Genomic DNA, 21,001 nt, shown 5'->3' on the forward strand with positions numbered 1-21,001 from the left:
AGGGTGAGGAGAAGCCGGGGTGAGAAAGTCGTGTCAGGGTGGAAGGAGAGACATCAGCCTATGGAGGCAATGACAAACACATCAATAGTGAAGCTGAAACACATGACGCTAAATCCTTTAATGCTGTCATGGCTGTATTCAACTAAAGCCCAGAGAGAACGTGGAGGAAAAGATTTTAGACGGAAAATTAAATAAACACACACACTCAGATATATATACACTATAAGAAAAAAAAATCATAGTGTGTGATATTTAAAAATGAAATAAAATATCACAGTTGTACAGTATGACTTGAACAAAGTTTTCTTGCCTGTTAATCAATAACCATCTATAGCAATAAATCAAGCTAACTAGTGTTTTCATTAATCTTCTGAACAAAATTAGTAATCACTGCTCTCAGTACTTAACCATTTAACTTAACTATATTAAAAACCCTTAACATTATCTGTTGACCCACTTTTATGTACAAATCCTACTCACTAGCTGCTCACTAAAGAGTTTCACTCTGCTCGAAGTCACTCTCACTGCTGTGGATGGGGGCCCCCAAAAAACTAAAAAAACCACAACCACCTATAACCAAAATTATTTTCCTCCATGTCCCTCAGCAGATGCAGCTCACACCATGCTCTACCTGTGGACTGAGTCTTTCATTAAAAACTCTAACATCTTCCTCTTTCTCTTCTAAAGCTTCATCCTCTTCCTCAATGAACAACTCAGTATATCCCTTCCCCTTAACCGACGGTGGCCTTTGAAACTCGACTGGTTCATCATCATTCAGAGTCTTTGGCTGCTCTCCCCAGGAGACGGACAGCGGCTCCATCGTCACAGGCTTGTGAAATAGCACCTCTAGCCGAACGCTGCCTGCTGGTTCGCTGGCTGGAGTGACAGCTTGGGGTTTCCCAGCTGGCTGATGGGATTCGTTGTCTTTTAGCTTAAACCTGCTCTGGGATTCATTGGTTGGTGTAGCTGGTGGGGAATCTATCGGAGACAATCTTGAAAAGTCAACATTGTCTTTACTGGTAGAACCATCCAGGATCATAGACAACAGCTCGTCATAAGGGTCTTTTACTCGCAGCTCAATGTCGGGGGATTTGCTGCTTTTGTTTACTGGTGCAGTGGACTTGTGCCACTGTGGAGTTTGTGTGAGTGGTTTTATTGGCTCGGGTCCTGCTGTGCAGGACAAAACCTCTGGCTTAGCAATGCGCAACATTTGGGCTGTTTCAGTGAAACCCTTGCTGCTGTTGTATCGCAGAGAAGAGTCAGGCGGTGGAGAGGTGAGTGACACATGAGGGGCAGGAGGAGGTGGAGAAGAAGGAGGAGGAGGAAGAGGAGGAGGAGGTTGGGAGAAAGGCAGAGCAGCTGGAGTGTGACCTAAACTGAGCCTTCCTTCTTTAAAAGGTGGCGTTCTGTGGAAGAGCGAAGCTTCTTTGTGTTGGTGCAGGTGAAGGAGAAGGTGACGGTGAGGGTGTCTTAGGCTCCGGAGCCTTTTGGAAAAGTGTGAGGTCAGGTGGAAGAGGGGGAGGAGTGGGCGGTACAGGGGTGGTGGTGAAGGAGTGAGCTGGAGTGGACGCTGATGGGACCATTGTGAGGGAAAGCCACTCGTCGGTGATTGCTTGCAGGTCAAGCCTTCTCAACGAGGGGTGAGGGGAGGGGAGGTCATGGGTGGTAGAGGATGGAGGTAGATGGTAGAAAGGCTCCATGAAGATAAAGTGAAGAGGAAGGAACAGAGTGTGATTTGTCAAACTTTCACAGAGAGGTACAGTGTGTGTTTTGTGTGTGTGTTTGACAGACTATTAATACTGTTTTTACTCCTTTATGCAGATGATGCATTTACTTATTAACTTAATACACATAAATAATTTTGCTTGACTTTTTTTTAAACCACAATTTACTTTTTCAGGATGAAAAACGTTTGTTTGATTTATACTGTTGGTTACAAACACTACTATTCAATATACAAAATAACCTAAAATTATTTCTTGTGTTTTTTTAGTGTTTTTCTTGTTTTAAATGTAAAACAAATTGCTAATTATAAATCTGTAACTCTTTTGTATTAGTTTATTGTATTGTATTGTGCTGTTACCACATTGTAGTGATTGCCCTACCTTGATGGGTGTGCTGCTTGGTGTCCTGTTGCCAGGGTGAACATGTGGATCTATGTGGTGGGCGGAGCTCTTGGACGGGGAGCGCTTGACGATGTCAACATAGGACACAGGAAAGATGCCCTGTTTGGTTGTGTCTGGGATCTTCCCCTCGTACCAGTTCTGATCCACCTGTCTTATCAAAATCACTCTCTCTCCCTACACACAACACACACACACGCATACACATGCTTTTTAACTGGAGTTATGACAATCACACTATCACAATCGATTAAATTGTTTATTTTGTTCCACAGTACAAAATCCAAAGACATCCAATTATCTATTATAGAAGACTAAGACCAAAACCAGCAACAATTCCCATTTGAGAATCTCAAACCACTCGCTTAAAAATAACTTCAACAATGAATAAATTATCAAAACTGTTTCCAATTAATTTTCTCTCAATTGATTAATTAATCAACCATTTCAGCTCTAGATACAGCACTGTTGTAACAAACTGAGGTCCACAGTAATACCTCTATCCAAAATACTGCAAATATAAAAACATCCTACGGCGGAAACCGTATAATTCCTGGTTTTCATGTTTTATTCATGTTTCATGTTCGATTGAGAGACTACACGCTAATCTATAACCTCAGAAAACAGTTTATACAACCTCTCAATACCAAAATTGTAGACAAGATTTTTACCCTATAATTAGGTATTTCCAGCATGTGAAAAGTCATGTTGCATGCTGCCATTTACGCATATGCACAAACAATACCTTTCTGAGAGACAACTCCACATTGGTGTCAGCATTGAAGTTGTAGCGTGCCACTGCCTCTCCGATCTCTCTGACATGTGCTGGCGGAGGAGGACGGATCGGCTGCTGCTTCTCTGTGGACGGCATCTTCTGTGTGTGCGTGAACATGGTGTAAACAAATGAGTGTATTCAATACATTTAGATACAAACAGAGAAATGGTGCACTCACACATATACAGGACCAACGTACAGATTCATGCATCAGTTGTGCATTTACCTCTACATACGATATGGGGAATATCCCCACCCGTCCACGGTGCTCTCCTTCATACCAGTTGTTGTCTATCTGCCTGATGATGTTCACTGCATCACCTTTTTTAAATGTCAGCTCCCTGTGACACAGTCATATCATTAAAGTATCTTTGCATGCATCTCTGATCTACTGCATGGGCATAAGGAAGATGTGAACTAAACAAGACACAAGCAGAGCTTATTTCATTAAACAGCATCAGCTACAGAATGTCAGCCTCTAAACAACAACAGAGTGAGATGCAGCACAGCAGAAATCAGCTCAACTCATGCACACATTTAAAAACTAAAAAATAAATCAGTTAAAGCCATCCAAGTGTAGCTGTAAGATCAATGACAATAAAGCTGTCTCAGAAAGCAAAAGAAACTTTACGCAAGAAATGCTTAACAATCTGAAACAATAACATTTAAAGCAGTGAGTCGAGATGTGTTGATGTGCTGTTAGACATTCATGCAGAAAAGCTGTCCTTTGTTGTGCGTGCGCTGAGAATTTCCTCTACTCACTTAGCTGTTTGTGCCTTAAAATCATAAATGGCTCTCGCGGGCTGTTTCTGATGGAGGAGAGAGAACAGAATAAGTTGTGTCATCTGTTTATGGGAGACCTAGGAGATGAGAGTGAGAGAAAAAAAGCCGGCAAGCATTACCAGGTATAACATGACATAAAGCTTCTTAATGTTTATGAGAATGAATTTGATTGTGCTGTGGTACTGTAAAACTGAAGACAAAAAAATATTAGCTTGTTGAGCTTTAATCTGAAATATTATTATGGAGCCAAACAATCATCATTCATTTACACCTTATTCAAGTGGACTCTAATATGTTACACAAGCACAAACTACATATTTATCCAGCTCGTGCTAATGCTGTACCTCTCTGTCAGGAGTAGGTCTTCTACTCTGGGGTGTGTGGCGTCCATCCATGGTGGAATAACTCCTTGAGACATCCTGGTCTGTGATTGGTAGAGACACATGACAAAGGTCACAGGAGTTACCATAGTAATTACAATCATGCCATGTGCATGCTCACAATACATGTTCTTTGGGAAGGTACTGAATGGTACAGTGATGACGCCATTCCAACAGGTAAATGAGGGAATGAAAGTGTTTTATTTCCATTTCATAGGAAAAACAAAATAAGTGGACTTATCCCACAATACGACACAAAGACACACATGCAGTCCTTCAAAATGAAACAAGGAGAATACAGCCCAAAAGAATTATGATTAAACCATTTACAAACATAAAAGCAAATGGCTTGAGGTAAAGAAAATGGTTGTGGGACAAGAAGATGGCTCCAGGAATCAACCTGCAAAACAGACAAATAATACAGCCAGGACAAAACTCAAATTAAAAACAGAGGAATATTCACATTTATATACTCCAGTAGGATGCCGTAAATTCTCAAATATTCATTTACCTCAATTGCAGAGAAAACCAGGTCGCTGCTGTTTTATAAGTACATTTCATTAATTGTTCGTATTTTGCCATTGTTTCATTCAGCATTAAGGTACTGTCACTCAAACTCAACATTTCCTGAACAGGCTTCAATTTAAAAGCCTTCCAGCAACTCAAATGACATAATCCTGCCATTTTCCTGGCAGACCACTGATGTGAAACATCAGCAGGACATTAACTTTGCACTGAATGGAAGAATCAAGTTCTACTTGAGAATTTATGGTAACCATGTCCCACTGAAGGCCATATGAATATATAAAAAGGCACAGTAATGGGTGTACTGACTGAACAACAAGGGGAATAGGGCAAGTGCAGGCAATACTGATGGAGACATTAAATGTATGTGGATGCATATTTTGATTATGTATGTACAGTATGCATGTATGTTTGTATAGAAAAAAAACGATGTGTAGGTATGACTGGCTACATGACAAAGTGTACATGCACATACTTAAGGTGTGATATGTGTACCATCTCCACCTGAATAACAGAGACCATTTCCATTGCCCTGCTCCTCTCCATATTCGTTATTGTTTGAGGTGTCCGAGTGGCGTCCGTAACAGGCACTGACTGGTGACTGTAGCTGTGGTGACTGTAGCTGTGGTGTGGAGGGATCCTCTCTGTATGAGGCGAACCCGGTGGGGCTTCCATCTGGGTACAAAGATGCAGAGGAGTGACCCCCGTGCCAGCACCCCCTCCTCCCCCGCAATGAGGAGCTTCGCTCAGGCACGTTAGGCAGCAGTTCGGCCAGTATTCTCCTCAGGATGCTATCATCAGGTGCCCTAGTGCCTCTGTGGCCTCTCTCTGCTTGAATGTGCTCATATATGTCTCTCAAGGCTGCATCTAGTGCTTCATAAATGGCCTGTTTGGACTTCGGTCTGCTACCTCGACCTCCGCCACCACTGATTCTTCTAGAGGTAGGTGGTGAGCCCTTTTTCCTGCGGAAAGGCACTGGGCTGACCAGGAAGGCCAGCTTGGACATCGCTTGCTGGGACTGTGAGCTCTGGATTTGGGAATTACCGTTACTGCTCTGCTGTGAAGGTCTCTGGTGCTCCTGCCGTGCTCGCTCTCTCTCATGGCGAAGCATGGTCGTGAAACGAGTATAAGAGGCCGGGCAGCGGCCTTTGCAGGTGCTGATGAGGTGCCGGTGTTGGTAGCCCTGGCTCTGGCCTAGATTTTGGTGACCAGGGTGGTGGTGGTGGTGGTGATGGTGGTGATGACGGAGGTGGTGGTGGTGGAGGGTGGAAGAGCCGTACAAGCTCTCAGAGGAGGTTAGTGAGCAATGGTCAAAGTCACTCTCACTGCAAAACGAGGAGCCCTCCACCTGGATGAAGTCACTGAGGTCTGAAGCAACAGCGTCTTGTTCGCTGTCAGAGTAGTCTGGGTTGGCTCGCGGGCCTTGAGGGACAGGAGGAGCAGGAAAGGACCGCCCATGGCCAGGCTCTGGTCCACGAGGTTGGCCCTCAGGCGGGCTACGAGGTCGATGCAAGTGATCCATGGTGTGAGGTACTGCTCCACTGTTGCCGTTGTTGTCTTCTTCTAATAAAGATTCTATGGAAAAACGCCGCTTTGGAAAACAGGGTGTACCACCACCACCACTGCTGGCTCGAGACGATGAGCCGCCTGGTGTGGTAGTGCCTGAGGGGACCTCACTATCACCCAAGTTGGGCATGGATTTGGACTTCTGAATAAGGCGCTCATATTCAGAAATGCGGTTTGGCACCATATCGCGTGGCACCTCCATGCCCCAAGAGGGTGTCCACGGAGAGAGGCGATGCCGATGCAGGTGAGGCTGGCGCTCCAGCTCCAGGATGCGTGCACGGACCGAGCGGATGACTTCAGATGGGATGAGCTGAGCTCTGTCAATCTGGTGCATTTTACGATAGAGCTGGAGAAAGCCCGGTGAATCGTGTGCCCGTCGCCGGTGGGGTCGTGGCAATGAGCGAGTGGAAGAGGATCCAGCTGAACCTGAGGGATTCCCATCACACACCAGTGACCCAGCACTTTCTGAGCGGGTGGCGTTGCGCGCACCTGAGCCAGAATGCCCATCATTGAGTAAGTCATCACAGCTGCGTGACTTCAGCTTGACAGGGGAGCGTGGCACCTCCTCCACACTGCTCCATCTCTCAGCATCTTGGCGTTTTGTCTGCCAACTGTTCTTACAACAGACAGACTGCTTGGAGGAGGAGCTGCCTTCCTGGCTGGCGTCCTCATCGCAATGGTCAGGGTCAGAGGGGACAGGGGGCAGATAGGGGCGCTGATAAGGACCTGGGGAGGTCAAACTGTTTGAATACATGTTGCATGCGTCCCCACCTTTCAGATGTCCGATAGAAAGCAGCGTGGTGAAAGAGAAGGAGGAAAGCACATTAAGCAATAATACCCAGCAAAAGAGATGGAGGAGCTGGGGAGAGGGAGAAGAATAAGAAGAGAAAATACAGTGGGGAAAAAAAGATGATTTGATGTTTTTTTCTTCAGACTTCCACCAACACCATTCAAGGAAACTTATGGCGACACCAGAGGGACATTATAGCATGAAAAACACAACAAATGACAACAAATCTTTCATTTTCTGGCAACGTGGTAAGTGTAGTTCACATACGTATATGACAGTCTGGGGAAAACAAGGGAAAAGAGAAAAATATAGAGAAAAAACATCAAGTGAGTGTTTGTATGTGTGTCTACCTTTGGCTCTGGAGGGTGAGGAAGGTGAGGAACGAACGACAGGTTTCTTTAGGCTGCTGCTGGGTCTGTAGGCATCCACTGGTTTAGGGGAAGTGGCAGCTCTGCTCTGAGACTGAGCATTCACTTGGGAACTTGACGGCTCTGACTTCCTTCTCTTCCTGTAGTCGCTGGCAGCACTGTAACGCAGTCAGACATTAACAGAAGTGCTTTCAGAACAGCATACACTGGTGAATGCAGTTTGCAATAGACCCATTGAATTCACACACCATAAATGTCATGCGGGTACATTGTATTTACTAAATTTCCTGCGTCATCGGGACTTACAAACCCAGTACAGACCAAAGTATAACAAGACTAGGACAAAACCTAGCATATGCTGGACTGCATTGTATATTCACTCTGCCTAGTGTCAGTAGCCCTGTATCTGTTTGCTTCTCTCCTCCTCTCTGTGCTTGCACATACAGTATTTTAATTCAGCCAAATTCCCAGTAAAGCTGTTCTCATTTACAGGTTTTTCTGTGTCTAGTTAGGAAATAGTGCCTGACACATATCCCATTTAGACTACATGTTAACTAGCAGTCATTTCCCAGCCATTTCCAAGCTCCTGCTCTGAATTGCTAAAATCCTGATTCTATAACCATGTCCGGAAAGCCCGACCTTGCATTCGCGGGGCTATACTATGCTATACTGGCAACCGTCTTCTATGGAAGGGAGCGAAGGATTGTCCAAGTAACTAAATATATCACTAGATGATTTTTGGACAGAATTCCCAAAGGGAGACACCAGAGTTACCGCAACTTTTCTTATTCAAAATGTCAAAAAAACAGTGGGTTTTCTATTCAGAACAAACAGGCTGAATGTCACTTCCATGAATTAAATGGCCTATTCATCACATCCCATTTCTGCCCTTTCTTTTCACCGAGGAAAATGGGACTGAATAAGCAGGCCATTGATGAAAGGGAGCAGGATGAGAGGAGGAAGAGGGGGGGTTGAGGGAAGGATAGGAGGTGAAGGGCAGAATCAATAGATGTGCTGGGTTAATTTATTCTGGCTCAGAGAGAGGGAGTTGCAAAGTACCCTGCCTTTAGTGACAAAAGCAAATAAAGACTAACACTAATCCTTGCAAACCATCACTAATAGCAGCCACAGAGGCTATTTGCACCGGAGACGGGGCAAGAAAGCGCACAGTTTTGATTCTGTGCTGAATCACAACAAGGGCCACTGCTGTGGAGAGGGTGGGGGAGGGGGATGAGGGTGATGCAGAGGAAAATAAAAGAAACAGAGGTTACCTCGCAGGTCTCTCCGGAGCCTTGTCAGCAGGAGCGATGGGCAGGGATGTCTGAAATAGGGCAGACAACAAAAGAGAAAAGTGAGCTCCGCAAGAACAAAGACTCGAGGCAGAGCAGCTCACAATGCACAGCCTGCATGCGGTTGTTGCTGTGCTACACTCAAAACACTCCCCCAGCGTAAGGTGCGATGGATGCTGGTTCCACATGGCACACCTGACTGCGAAGAGGCCTACCGGTGTAAATGCTGAAGATAAATTTCTGCTCTCTCTCTGGCTGCTCTGGAGGATGATGGTAAAGGTGATACAGCAAATGATATTATGAGCGGAGCTCAGGGGGCAAATGTTGCCCTGCAAAACCTGGCATGGATCAGCTGGAATGAGTCTTAGTGGTAAAGAATGTTCGATGCCCTTTAAAGGCAAAGGTCTGCCGGAGGAAATGCTAACCATCAAATCACACAGTAGCGTTGAAAACGTTACGACAGAAAAAGATTTCCAGTACATTATGTTTTGAGCTAAAAAAATCTAGACCATAATATTTTCTTTCTGCACAGTTTAACGAGCAGGTCTCCATACAAGTCCAAGCAAAAAACATGGATAGCATTTCAAAGCTACATGTTCAACAGCCTTCACAAAACAACAGCACACTCATCTTGCAGTGGATGGCTGGACACTCACTTTAAGCAATAATAAGTTACATTTTGCTGAACAATATAAATTTTGATTCCTATCTTTGGTTAGAAATTGTGAGATTAAAAAAACGATTGTAACACTCATGAATGTGAGATTACCTCAATGTGCTGGCGAGCGGAGATGTCTGGATTATAATCCAGCCGTTTTTTAGGAGGCTTGAGCCCCAAGCAGCAGCAGTGAGCAGGAAGAGGAGGAGGAGAGGAGGAGGAATAGGAGGAAGGTGAAGATGAGGTGAAGGAGGAGAAGCAGTGGTGACATCATGGGGAGAAAGCAAAAAAACAAAACAAGAAACATGTGGAGAGAGTGACACCCGTTAGAGAATCTGAGTAACCAGAGATTGACTAGTTCACAAAGGTTGCACATGTGATTTGCAGGTACAATGCACACATGTGCACACAATCTATACGCACCAACACGCTTTCACTTACAAACACAAGCACACACCTGCACATCAACACGCGCGTTCATATGCACATTCTAACACCTTCTGTCAGTGCTTTATTTCTACACTAATCTCAAATGTTCAACATTATACTACAGTGTAAGGATGCCAAAATAAATAAGGCCTACTACATCACCCTTTATACCACACACAAATAAACACACACACAGAAATGTGCCCGTGTACCACACACACATGCAGAGTGTGACAGCAAGCTGTAAAGCAGAAAGCCAAGTGAAGCACAAGCTGCAGTGTTGTGTTTATTTGAGAGAGCAATGAATTGCACTCTCAAATGCTGTGATTTAGTGCTGGTTTACTAGTGCAGATGAACTACTATTCACTCAGTCGGTCAAAACGTGTGACTTGTCACCTCAATAAACACTCAAACACGGAACATACTGTGAGATTCTGTCCCTGCTGGACCAGGCAGTGCATGGAGGGAATCCATCTACACTCTAAAGGCTTATTCAGTGCTGTGAAACATTCAGAATATTGCAGGTAGAAATCTCAACACACAGCCCAACATGACTCTGGAAGACACAAAGTCATGCCAGCTCCACATGTGACATTTGCACCTGAACATTTCGAATAAGCCCAGTCATCACCTTGCGTCATGCTCTGGCATGAACAGAGGCATGTCCTCATGACACTTTGTAAATCAGCCAGGTTGGGGTAATTTGATCCCAGATCTGCGGCTAGAGGCAATCCCTGCCCTGAGCCACCAGGACGTTATTACCACTCACATCCAGCAGAGGGCACTAAAGCCATTCAGCTTGTAGATATACAGAGCATTCCCCCATACTTCCGAATATGAAGATAAACAAAATACTAGCAGGAAATGATCACATGAATGACAGACTAAATAAAAATCTGATTAATTGATACACAGATTAGCATGTGCAAACGATGCTGAATAAACTGCACAGACTTCGATTGTTAATCAGAACAAAAGGATAATATTCATCAATAGGAAACTCATCTACTGCTTATTTATTAATGTTGACTGATTGGTCAGTGCAGTTCTACCAGCCAAAAATCAGGTCATTTAAAGCATCTGGAGCACGCAGCTTTTTAACCTACTGTATTTCCCTGCTAATTTGGGGGCAAAAATCGATGCAATGAACCAACTTAAATAAAAATGTCCAGGTTTGCGTGTGAACTTTTCAGTGCCTGCTAGCCACCAGACCAAAAAACCCAGCAACGCAAAGACATAACACAGCCTGTCACAAGGGTGGGGGAAGGGGGAGGGGGTCACAGCACCCAACAAGTACCACATGCCCAAACAACTAACCCCACCCAGTCTATTGGTGGAGACATATATACATAAAAAAAAAAAATCCTGGGTGGGGTGGACGAAGTGGGTGTATGCCTATGGCAGGATTGTGGTTGAGGGAGTAGCTATGGCCCTGACTTACCGGCCGCCCAAACTCCAGCTCGGAAAAGAACTTATACCAAGGCTCGTTCTCTAAATCTATGTCATCATAGGTCTGGGAAAGCACGACAGTGACAGAGAGAGGAGACAGAAGAAAAGACAGAGGACAGCAAGTGTGGAAAGAAGTCACACACACAAAGAGAGACATGGACCTCATGGTTAGGAATGGGCAAAGGTGGCACAGGGAGATGGGCACAGGATGAATCAGAATGAAGATTTAGACTGGCTAATGGGGACAAAAGTGATGATGCAAAACCCATTTACTACTGACAAATACTAATGAGAAATTTTTGGTTGGATGGTAATTTGAAAACTTTAGAAATGCAAACTAGAGTCTGTATTAGGCAGTGTACAATAGCGCTATATCATCATAAAATAATTGAACTTGCATATGCCAAATAATCTAATATGCACAGTCACTTGCCACTCTTGGACTGAAGAGACACACAATTTATACGCCTTGGCTCTTTTGAATTGATATTCATTAATTTCACATGCATAAAAAAATGACAAGGCCGCTGATTCCAGGACAGAATCCCATTACTGCTGCCTTGCACAGGTGACTGCATGTTACTTTGAACATTACATATTCAACACCAAACCTTATTACCCACACCTCTGTGCAGGCTCAGTGGATGGCACACTAAACACTGTATTTCAGAGTGGCAGCGAAAAGATAATTTTTTTTTTACTAGGTGAGCCCATTATATTTAAGAAGAGGAAGAAGGGGCACATCTCATAGAAGTGCCAGGAGAAGACATTCGGGGTTATTCACATGAGGTTAGGTTTCACTTCTACATTGGTTGCAGCAGCATTGTATCACAGTCAGCCAGCCGACTGATCCAACGGCCTCACACTGCTGCAGTGTAACATATTTTCTTAATCATAACATGAACAACATTATCAGACTCAACATACTATGTTTTTTGATCTGTTGTGTACTTCTGTCACTTAGAGAACAGGTAAAACATCAAGCAACGACAGCATGAAAAATAACTAAACTGTCAGTTAGCAGGTCATATTTCTCAATAGGAAAATTACTGTATTTTTTTTTTCTTAAATCCACATCGTGTCTCATAAGGGCAGACGTACAAATATTTCTTTTGGAGTTAAGAACTGGTATGATAAGGCATCCAAGGCTGAAAAAATGCCCTGCAGTTAACTATAGACAAACTGCCTTAAGGAAGCAGAAGTTCATCTCTGCTAATGTCACGTGAGGGATTCCAACACCCAGCTCTTTCTTTGTCTCACAGAGAGAACAATTTTCATATCAAATCAACCAGCAATAAATTATAGGTATTTACATCCAGTGAAACAGGCAGGTAAGCCAAAACAGTGGTTACTGCTGTGCAGCAAGTTAATCATCTACTCATTTCTTGTTTAAACTTCGACAAGCACAGCTTTCTCTATTTGTTTCCATTTGCACACTTCGGCGTGCACTACAGACGAGAGTTTTATTCTTACTCTTATTTTAACTGGAGAGATGATGCAGTGCTTCACTACTCTGTCTGCTCTTTCTAACCCCCGTCCCCACATGGAGACTGAATTTTTCATGCCAAATGAAACACTGCCAGGAGATGTTATGTAGGTGTTTTAGTGTTACATCTCTCTTGCTAAAAAGAGAATTTAGCTTTGAGACAAATGAGTCATCCAGTAAAAAAAAAAAAAAAGAAAAGTGAGGCCTGCAGCATAGACTGCCAGTCACACAACTGCTGTATATACACACAGAAAAAAGAAGAAGCTAAAGAAAACTGATTGTCTCTTGTTTCCTATGGCTCATAATTGCCCAAATGGACACCACCATAAAGGTTGGTTTGTCAGTTGCCATTTCTTACCTTGGAGAGTGGAGAAAAAACGACAACATAAGAAATCTCAGACGGCAGATTAGCCAGCGTGGGTTCACTTCTACTTCCTACAGCTTTCTCCTTTTATTGCCTCTGTCTATCAGGGGCTGACTCATGCATTATTGCCCTGAGAGCACTCTCTGCAGTCATCACATTAAACATCTGTGAAACCTTTACAAAAAGCTTTTCTTTTTACTGTTCTGCCTCATCTAGAACGCATTCTCCATTATCCTGTCCTTCTCTCAGATACCTCATGTCTGTTATTGCTGCCCTCCCTCTACACAGTAATTATCTCTGCTGTCTGCTTTGTCATTCACCCCGCAGAGTGAACAGCCAGTACAGTACAGTCCCTGGAGGATGTGGCACTGGGAACCTTTGCTTTTTAATGCCTACACTGTCTCTGATAGAAACAAGTCTGCAAAAAAAACATATTATTAACGCAGTCATGTCTACAAAGATTACAGTAACCAGTTAGGAAGGTAAATGTATCTCTGTGACTCCTCTCAATTCTTTGTAGCTCCATCTCAGCCGTGTTATTTCCCTTCAAGTTGCTTAATGTTTAGTTGTTCGCCTCTTCAGAAATAGACATTTTCAGAACAAGAGAATTAATCTTTTACAAGTGTTATTATATAAAAAAAAACAAAAAAACATCAGTTATTTGAATATTCCTCCAAGACATTGGTGTGAAGCCAGCTAGGGACGCAAATATAAAGTCTTCTTAATGTTATATAAAATCATTTTTACAGCCCGAGCTGGATCAAGATTTAGTTCCTACAGGCCTCACAGGTTAATCAAACATGAAGGAAGGCAGTAAAGTGATAATGACTAGCGATCTTTTACTGGATTCTGACAGTAAAATTATTAGAATTCATTATAATCAAGTGAAAGAACATATTTTAAACACACTCACTGGTCTTTCGTGCTCCAGAATAGAGGACTTCCCAGGCTCGTATTCAAAAATACTCTTAGGCTCTGCGCGGTACTTTCGTGTGTCCACTTTCCTGTCGGGGGGACCCCATTCATTCCTGGTGCAAGAAAAACACGACACAAGCAGAAACAATCTTAGTTAAATTTCTAATCTGAATTGTTTATAATCATTTGCCACAGAATAATGTGAATTATAAGGTTAAAAGTACATGATGAATGAATACAAATATAATTAATTCACATTTATAGGTTTCAGAGAGCCATTTAAATTTTGTATTTGATTGATTAAAGATGACATGATGACATAAAAGAGATAAGCTCCTCCTACATGTCTGGGGAGTCCTTTTCGCGTTCGCTATCTCTGGCCCTCAGCTGCAGGAGGGATGGCATGGGTGGAGGTGGTGGGGGTACAGGGGACGGGGAAGGCTCCCGAGGCCCCAGGTGCCCTCCGTTGTCTGAGGGGCTCTTGGATAGTGGCCTGTACGTATGTGTGCGGGGAGCTGGGTGGGCCATGGTGGCGGTGGACGACAGGCTGTAGTCGTCTGCTAAGGACAGGACAGGAGGGGAGGTCATAAGGTAGAGCGAGCCAGAGAGGAGGAGACAAATGTTACTGTATGAAACTTTTGTTACACATGAAGCAGGTCTCACCGTTGTTTATGACAGCATATGTTGCATTGTATGTGTCAGAATAGTCATCATCTGTGGAAGAAAGGAACAAAAGCTGATTGGGATACATGCACAGACATACTGTATGGTACATAGCTGTGTAGTTTCCTCCTCAGGGAGAACAGCAGCTTCAGTCAGCTTAAATAAAGTCAGTTACAAAGTAATTTCCAATAGCAACCATTTTTCACAGTGGAAAGTATCAAAACCACCCAGGCAGCACAATCCACTTCTCCTCTGCCCATCCACAAGCTCAGCTGCTTTCAAACAACTGTTTTTCTATTATGTCGTTTTTTGAGCTTTAAGATGGGAGATCGTACTCCACAGAAGCAGCGTCTGCATCTAACCAAAGCTGCTGTTGTCTGCAAACAAAAGAAACTACACACCTTTAGAAAGACCTTTCAGTACTACAGTACGAATGACAGAATTTGTGTGGGACTGAAGTATTGCTTTATAAATCCACTAGACGATGTGAATATTCAGGGAGCTTCGGGAATTCTGAGACGCATCAAAGAGACCATCACAAGCCTGTGGATGTTTTTGAGGCACACATCGTCATGAAATAGTCTCTCTATGTGAGAGTGTGCGTGTGTTTGTGTGTGCGCTGCAGTAGAAGCAGCCTGAGCAGCTTAGAACAAACAAGCCTTGTACTGACTGTGTGATTCTGTCAAGGCCACAAAATTAGAGCAGATTTCCCAGGACAGCTCTGTGTCTATTAGAGGTTTCTCTCAATAACCTCCTCCTCTCCAGACTCTCTTGCTCGCATCTAATGAGTTCTGGCTCTGAGGTTCTTCGGGGTCTTTCAGTTTAACAAGAACCAGTATGCTAAGACTCACACAGATACACACAGATACACACACGCGTACAAGCAGCATGCATGCATGACGAGTTCCACTCATAATGTGACAATCAAATCACATCAAATAATGAGCCATTTCTGCCTTTCACTGATTCGGTGGAGACTTACCTGCTTTGTGAACCTTGTGGATCTGTTTGAACATAGTTTTATACCAATCCTTAGGCCTATCCACCGTCTGGGGAGAGAGAAATAATCATAAAGATTTGTGTGCCATGAAAATGCAGCATGAAACTGGATAACTTAAGTCAGAAACTGGAAAGGGTTCCCACTGTTTTATAGAACATTACTGAGCAGAGAAAAAACACACTATCAGCCTTTCTAGACATCCATATTTCACCCAAAGAGAAATTATGCTGAGACGTGAATAAATTCTTTACAAAGCTTCATTTATTGCACAACACACTGTATATTGTGTTTTTAGGAAATGTCGATCAAGCTTGTTCAGTGAAAGACTTTAGGATGACATGAGGATGACTACATCCTCTTTTTCTGATCAAAGATACATAATTGTATCAAGAATCATTTTCACCACACGACAAGTCTGAAAGGTGGCTTGCATGGTTCTCTCACACATATCCTAGTAAAATTTAGTTCTAATCCTGCATCTTCTTGTTATATGCTGAATATACGTATGTTCAAAAAGTCATTTTCAAGTACTTTTATATCAAACATTTTTGCTAGTGAAAATATAGTGAAATATAACAGTCATCTGGAACTCAGGATAGAACATATAACTTTACATAATCAACCCAGTTATTCATCATATAAAATCACATTTGACCGTTAACTCATGTATTGTAGTAACTCACGCAGCCAAATTAAAGTAGGATATGTGTTTGGATATCAGTTGGCAAAACACAAGAATGGATGATAGAATCCTAATTTCTCCCTCATCCTCCTCGTTCTGATCACACAGTGCAGGTGAAGTAGTTTGTGGGTGGAGGCCTCTCCGTGTCCCTCTCTTCCTATGGCTCCCTCATGGTCCACATCGTCGACTAATGATTTGATTTAAATCTCCCTCATGATTATGCCTCACCTGAGAATTTGTTCTCTTGACTTGAAGAGAAATATAGATGTTAATTATGTTTAATTGATGCCATTTTTTTTCTTATTATTTGACTTGTTTTTTTATGCTCTTCAGTGAGTTAATGACATTTTCTCTGCTTTCTAACAACAAAGAAGTGAAACAACACAGAATGCTTCCTCATCATTCTCATAATTTGAATATTGCAAATTTAACTTTTAAACATTCTCAGCATATACAATGCCATAATATCCAAACATATAACCACATAGCCCTGAAAAAAAACAACAACGATGCCATCAGTCACTTGTTCAACTACTACGGCAGTCTGTTTTCATATGAATGTGTGTGATGTGATCGTGCCTCCTCTCAGAAATCAATTCCAGCAGATTTGGTTTCATAGCGTAGAGGAAGCTGTGTTGCTACAAAAACAAAAAGTTTGACGCTCTGGTTCTGTGCCTGGAAAATCCTGGAGAAACCCTGGTATGTGTGTCTTTGTGTATACAGTATAGATCTAATAGCCACTTCAAAAAAGAGCTATCAAATGGCAGAGAGACTTAATCCGCTCTTTATTCAGTAGCACTAAACAGTGTCTGGATTCTGGTCAGAGAAGAGGTATTTTGCTTCCACAGTGAAGGAGTGTGTGTGACTGTGCATGTACCACTGGCACAGTCCAATTACCACTTCACTCTCCACGGTTACCAAACAGAGTGGCCACAAAAATGTTTGTCTGCTCACAATAAGGAGCATCTGTTTTTTTTCCCTTTCCTGCTTCTTTTCCCTTTTCACCTTTTCTCTTTGCTTTTATTGCCCATCTCTCATTCTTCCTGTTTGTCTTTCTCTCATCCTGTAGTTTAGCGTTTCTGCCTTTAAATGTCGCTCTACAAGAAATGGATAACCGAGTGAAGTGTTAATACATGAGCAGCCTTAACAGAGATAACACGGACACAAATGCACACACTTTGACAAGTAAGTATCAAGGACTTTGCAGCACTGAAGCAAAGACCTTGTCTGAGCTCTTTATAACTAGCACACAGAGGAGAGAGTAAAAGAGACACAGAGATAGTGTGAGTGAGAGAAAGGGCTTTTAATATTGGCTCAAAAGCTGCTGACAGCTGAAAGTATTCCCCTCTCATGAGCCTGATCGCATATCAAGACAACAGAAATGGGTCTAAAGACACCCCTCTGCTCCACTACAGCACCTAACTGAGTCAGTCTGCTGCTGCAAACCAATGTGTTTAGTTGTAGTGTGTGATTGACCTCACCGTGCGGATGGCGATAGGGATGCCGGACTCGTCCACGGGGCCGATGCCTTCATAATGAGGGGCTTTAATGACAGAAACCCTTTTTTCTTCTTCTGAGAAGCGGGCGATGGGCACGGTGCTGCTGACGCTGGTGTGGCCCGACACCACAGACTCCCTAGTGACACACTCGGTGCCCTCTAGATAGAAGAGGGAAGAGGAGAGACGAGAGAAAGGCTTGTCAGTTAGCCCTAAAAATAATCAGAAATATACCCTCCATGTTGAATTCTTCTGTCTTTTACTGATGGATAAAGATATTATATTTTGTAAACCTTACACAGCAAGTGACTGTAAATAAATCTATTTCCCTTAACTCTTCAATTAATATGGAACGATGATAAAATGAGATTTTACAAAATCATTTCCATGCCAACACTGAGATTAATTCACAAAGATCCCTTGAGTGGTGCTTAATAGATTTACACATTCTTGAAATTCTAAGCACTTTCAACTTCAGAGTAAAGCACATTAATATGACACAGAGGGAATAAAGTTTTATTTTTCTCAGGTAAAGGTAGAAGGTCTGGATTTAATTAGTTCTGTATTTGTTGTTTATTTGCAATGCAGTGTAATGACTTCACTAGTCATGCATTTGGATTATTTGAAGCATGTCTTATTGGTGAGAAGAGACAAAACAACAGTGACTCACCCGAGCTCCTGCTCTGTCTCGGGAGCCCAGTGTGGAGTGAGGCGGGGGGAGGAGGATAGGACGGAGGAGAGAGGGGTCTCTGTGGATGGCTAGCACTTCCATTCATAGCGTGAGAGAGGACCTGGCCCTAAGAGTGACCCACAAGCCAGAAACAGAGGCTGTAAGACTACCAATCACAAGTGGCAGCAAAATGTGCAATAGTGCACAACCTTGTAGATCTACTATAAAACTCTGAGTGTAAATGTAAAAAGAAGAAATAGTCATCTTATTGCTACAAACATTCATGAGGGTAGAGGAACCAGGTCTGATATTGGAATGGATGTACATGTAAGTCAGATATTGGATCTGACGTGATTCATAGGAAGTGCTGGATCTGAAGAGTTAGTTAGGGGAAGGGGCACTTATTGAATCACTTCGCTCTAAAACAGAACAACAGAGATTAAAACAGGAACGGTAAAACATGGACAACTCTTTCACATTCAGATACATTTCATTATAAATTAGTTGGAACATAAACAAGACAGCAGGCATGATGTAGTTATAATGGGAGGCTCTTCTGAAGAATGCTCTTCCATTCAACATGACACAGAGACATAGAATTTCATCTGGATAAAAACAATTTCAAGTTAAAGGCCTCCATGTTCAGATCAAAGATTCAAGACAGCTCAAAAACGCAACGCAGACACTTCAAAACAGATCAAATTCCAATAAAACAACAAGCGGACTAAGTTCTATTTCTGTCTTCTTTCTTGTTAACACTGGAGCATAGTGTAAAATGACAATGACAGTGAGTACATTACTGCTGCTGTTACTGTGATTACAATGCCACAACTGACAAATTCAAGCTGAGGATTTGAAGCGGAAACCACTGCAACATATTCTGGTTTCAGACCCCTGAATCACAGACTCTCGAATTCTACTGAATGTTTCCTAGTGTGAATGGATATTTTCCCAGGTTGAAAAAGCAACAAGGCCAATCTACACATTTGTAGGTGGGAGTGAGGCTGGGAACAGGAACTGTGGTAGAATAACGCCATGCACTGAAGATCTTTCTCACTTTAGCACATGGATGAAAGACCAAGTTGAAGAAGAGGTTTGGGTTGATGGCTGTGAGGCTTGGAGTAAACAGTGACTACGCAATGCAACTTTGATTGGCTCGATAGACACCAAGCTAATTACTTAGCTAAGAAGAAGACAATGTCAGACTAAATAGTGCAGTCCTAACAAAATCACAATTCAGTTTCAATGTCAGTTTTGTATAACTTGGAAGACAAGGTGCACATGCAAATTTATGCTATAATCTAGTCTAATCTTTGTCAAGGTCCAATAGATCTACACCCATATATATATATATATATATATATATATGATATAAAGTATAATATGACAGTAAACATAACTAGTTCAGTCCTCACACACGTTATGTTAAAAAACCCTCCAACTCCCAGTGGACCAGTTCAGTCTTTCAAGATGCGAACAACCTGCAGCCAACAGCTTCCAACAGGGTACTCCACCCTGCTGCAACCTCTCTGAAAAATGTCTGGTCATGAATTTTTGATATGAACTGGCCTGAAAAGACAGTGTAATTGCACTGGATTGCAAAGAAGGCATAACAAAGAGAAACATAGACAAGCACACATAGACACGGAGTTCTGATGAGGACAGAGACATTGACATAATAAGGGGACATAGTGAGCTGAATTTAATTCTGGTATCTGACAGGTAGGTTGCAGTTGATGGTTAGTGGAAGGTAAAACTTGGTAGTAATCACACTTCAGCCATCCAGGTTTGGTTCAGCCATCCAAAATCAGTTGGGGAAGGGAGGGGACCATTTGTTTTTTTGATAATGATGTGTGTTACAGCAGTGACTTGTTGGGATAATTACGTTAGTGACAGTGGCTGCTGCAGCAGTGGAGGCCACAGAGGTTGTTAGCACATCATCAGGGCCAGCAGTGGATGTGTAGGTAGAAACATGGCTGAGGGTGGGCGACGGTGTGGGTGAGGCGCCAGGTGAGTCCAGACTACAGATCTGCAGCTCGTCCAGCAGACCCGGCGTGGACGACGAGTAGTGGCTGAGAGCAGACACTGTGACTGGGGAAGCCGAGGGTGACATGCAGCCACCGATGCTCGCACCGCTGAATGTGGTAAAGCTCGGCCCGCTCAAAGCACCAGCTGTGCCGCCAGCTCCAATAGGAACGTACGGGGTGGGCGATAGGGTCTTGGGCATTAGGCCTGACAGGTAGTCGAGTGAGTCTGAGCTGTGGCTGTGGTAGTGGGAGCGCTGTGCTGAGGGGTCGGGGGACGGAGGCCCCTGGTGTTGGAGGGGAGAGGGAATTGATTGGAAAAGAAGGAAAGGAGGAGAGTGCTTAGTGATATCACTCATTAGCCACATTGTCACAAAGGATGTGTGGAAGCAACATGTGAGCCTAATAGAAGGTGAAAAGCTGACGGGAAACCACACTGAGGTGTCATGAGGCTGCGGCATCATCTTCTCAAACATGATAACTGCTGTGAATTGAAGATGCTCTGTTAGTTCAAACTCTGTGGAAGGCTGTAAAGTATATAGACAGTAACATTGGTATACATTAAA

At 43.1% G+C, this 21,001-nt stretch overlaps 1 protein-coding gene across 9 annotated transcripts in view; it reads right to left on the reverse strand.

Moving 5' to 3' along the window:
• Nucleotides 1-21,001, reverse strand: part of sorbs2 (sorbin and SH3 domain containing 2) — a 47,299-nt gene that overhangs the window by 4,720 nt on the left and 21,578 nt on the right. For 3 of the 9 annotated variants that reach the window (XM_022738110.1, XM_022738119.1, XM_022738111.1), the window contains 15 exons: nt 18,412-18,538; nt 17,727-17,902; nt 15,546-15,612; nt 14,564-14,614; nt 14,244-14,460; nt 13,899-14,013; nt 11,128-11,199; nt 9,369-9,425; nt 8,582-8,631; nt 7,293-7,468; nt 4,026-4,105; nt 3,661-3,758; nt 3,125-3,239; nt 2,869-2,997; nt 2,106-2,300 (listed from right to left, as the gene is read on the reverse strand). In XM_022738110.1, coding sequence (XP_022593831.1) covers nt 2,106-2,300; nt 2,869-2,997; nt 3,125-3,239; nt 3,661-3,758; nt 4,026-4,105; nt 7,293-7,468; nt 8,582-8,631; nt 9,369-9,425; nt 11,128-11,199; nt 13,899-14,013; nt 14,244-14,460; nt 14,564-14,614; nt 15,546-15,612; nt 17,727-17,902; nt 18,412-18,538 — 1,725 coding nt within the window. Of the gene's footprint in view, nt 1-2,105; nt 2,301-2,868; nt 2,998-3,124; nt 3,240-3,660; nt 3,759-4,025; nt 4,106-7,292; nt 7,469-8,581; nt 8,632-9,368; nt 9,426-11,127; nt 11,200-13,898; nt 14,014-14,243; nt 14,461-14,563; nt 14,615-15,545; nt 15,613-17,726; nt 17,903-18,411; nt 18,539-20,296; nt 20,723-21,001 lie in introns of all 9 variants that reach the window. The other 6 variants (XM_022738118.1, XM_022738117.1, XM_022738112.1 and 3 more) reach the window with 6 other exon arrangements.

Source organism: Seriola dumerili, unplaced genomic scaffold, assembly GCF_002260705.1.
Source record: "Seriola dumerili isolate Sdu_G_001 unplaced genomic scaffold, Sdu_1.0 BDQW01000035.1, whole genome shotgun sequence".
Taxonomy (NCBI): Eukaryota; Metazoa; Chordata; class Actinopteri; order Carangiformes; family Carangidae; genus Seriola; species Seriola dumerili.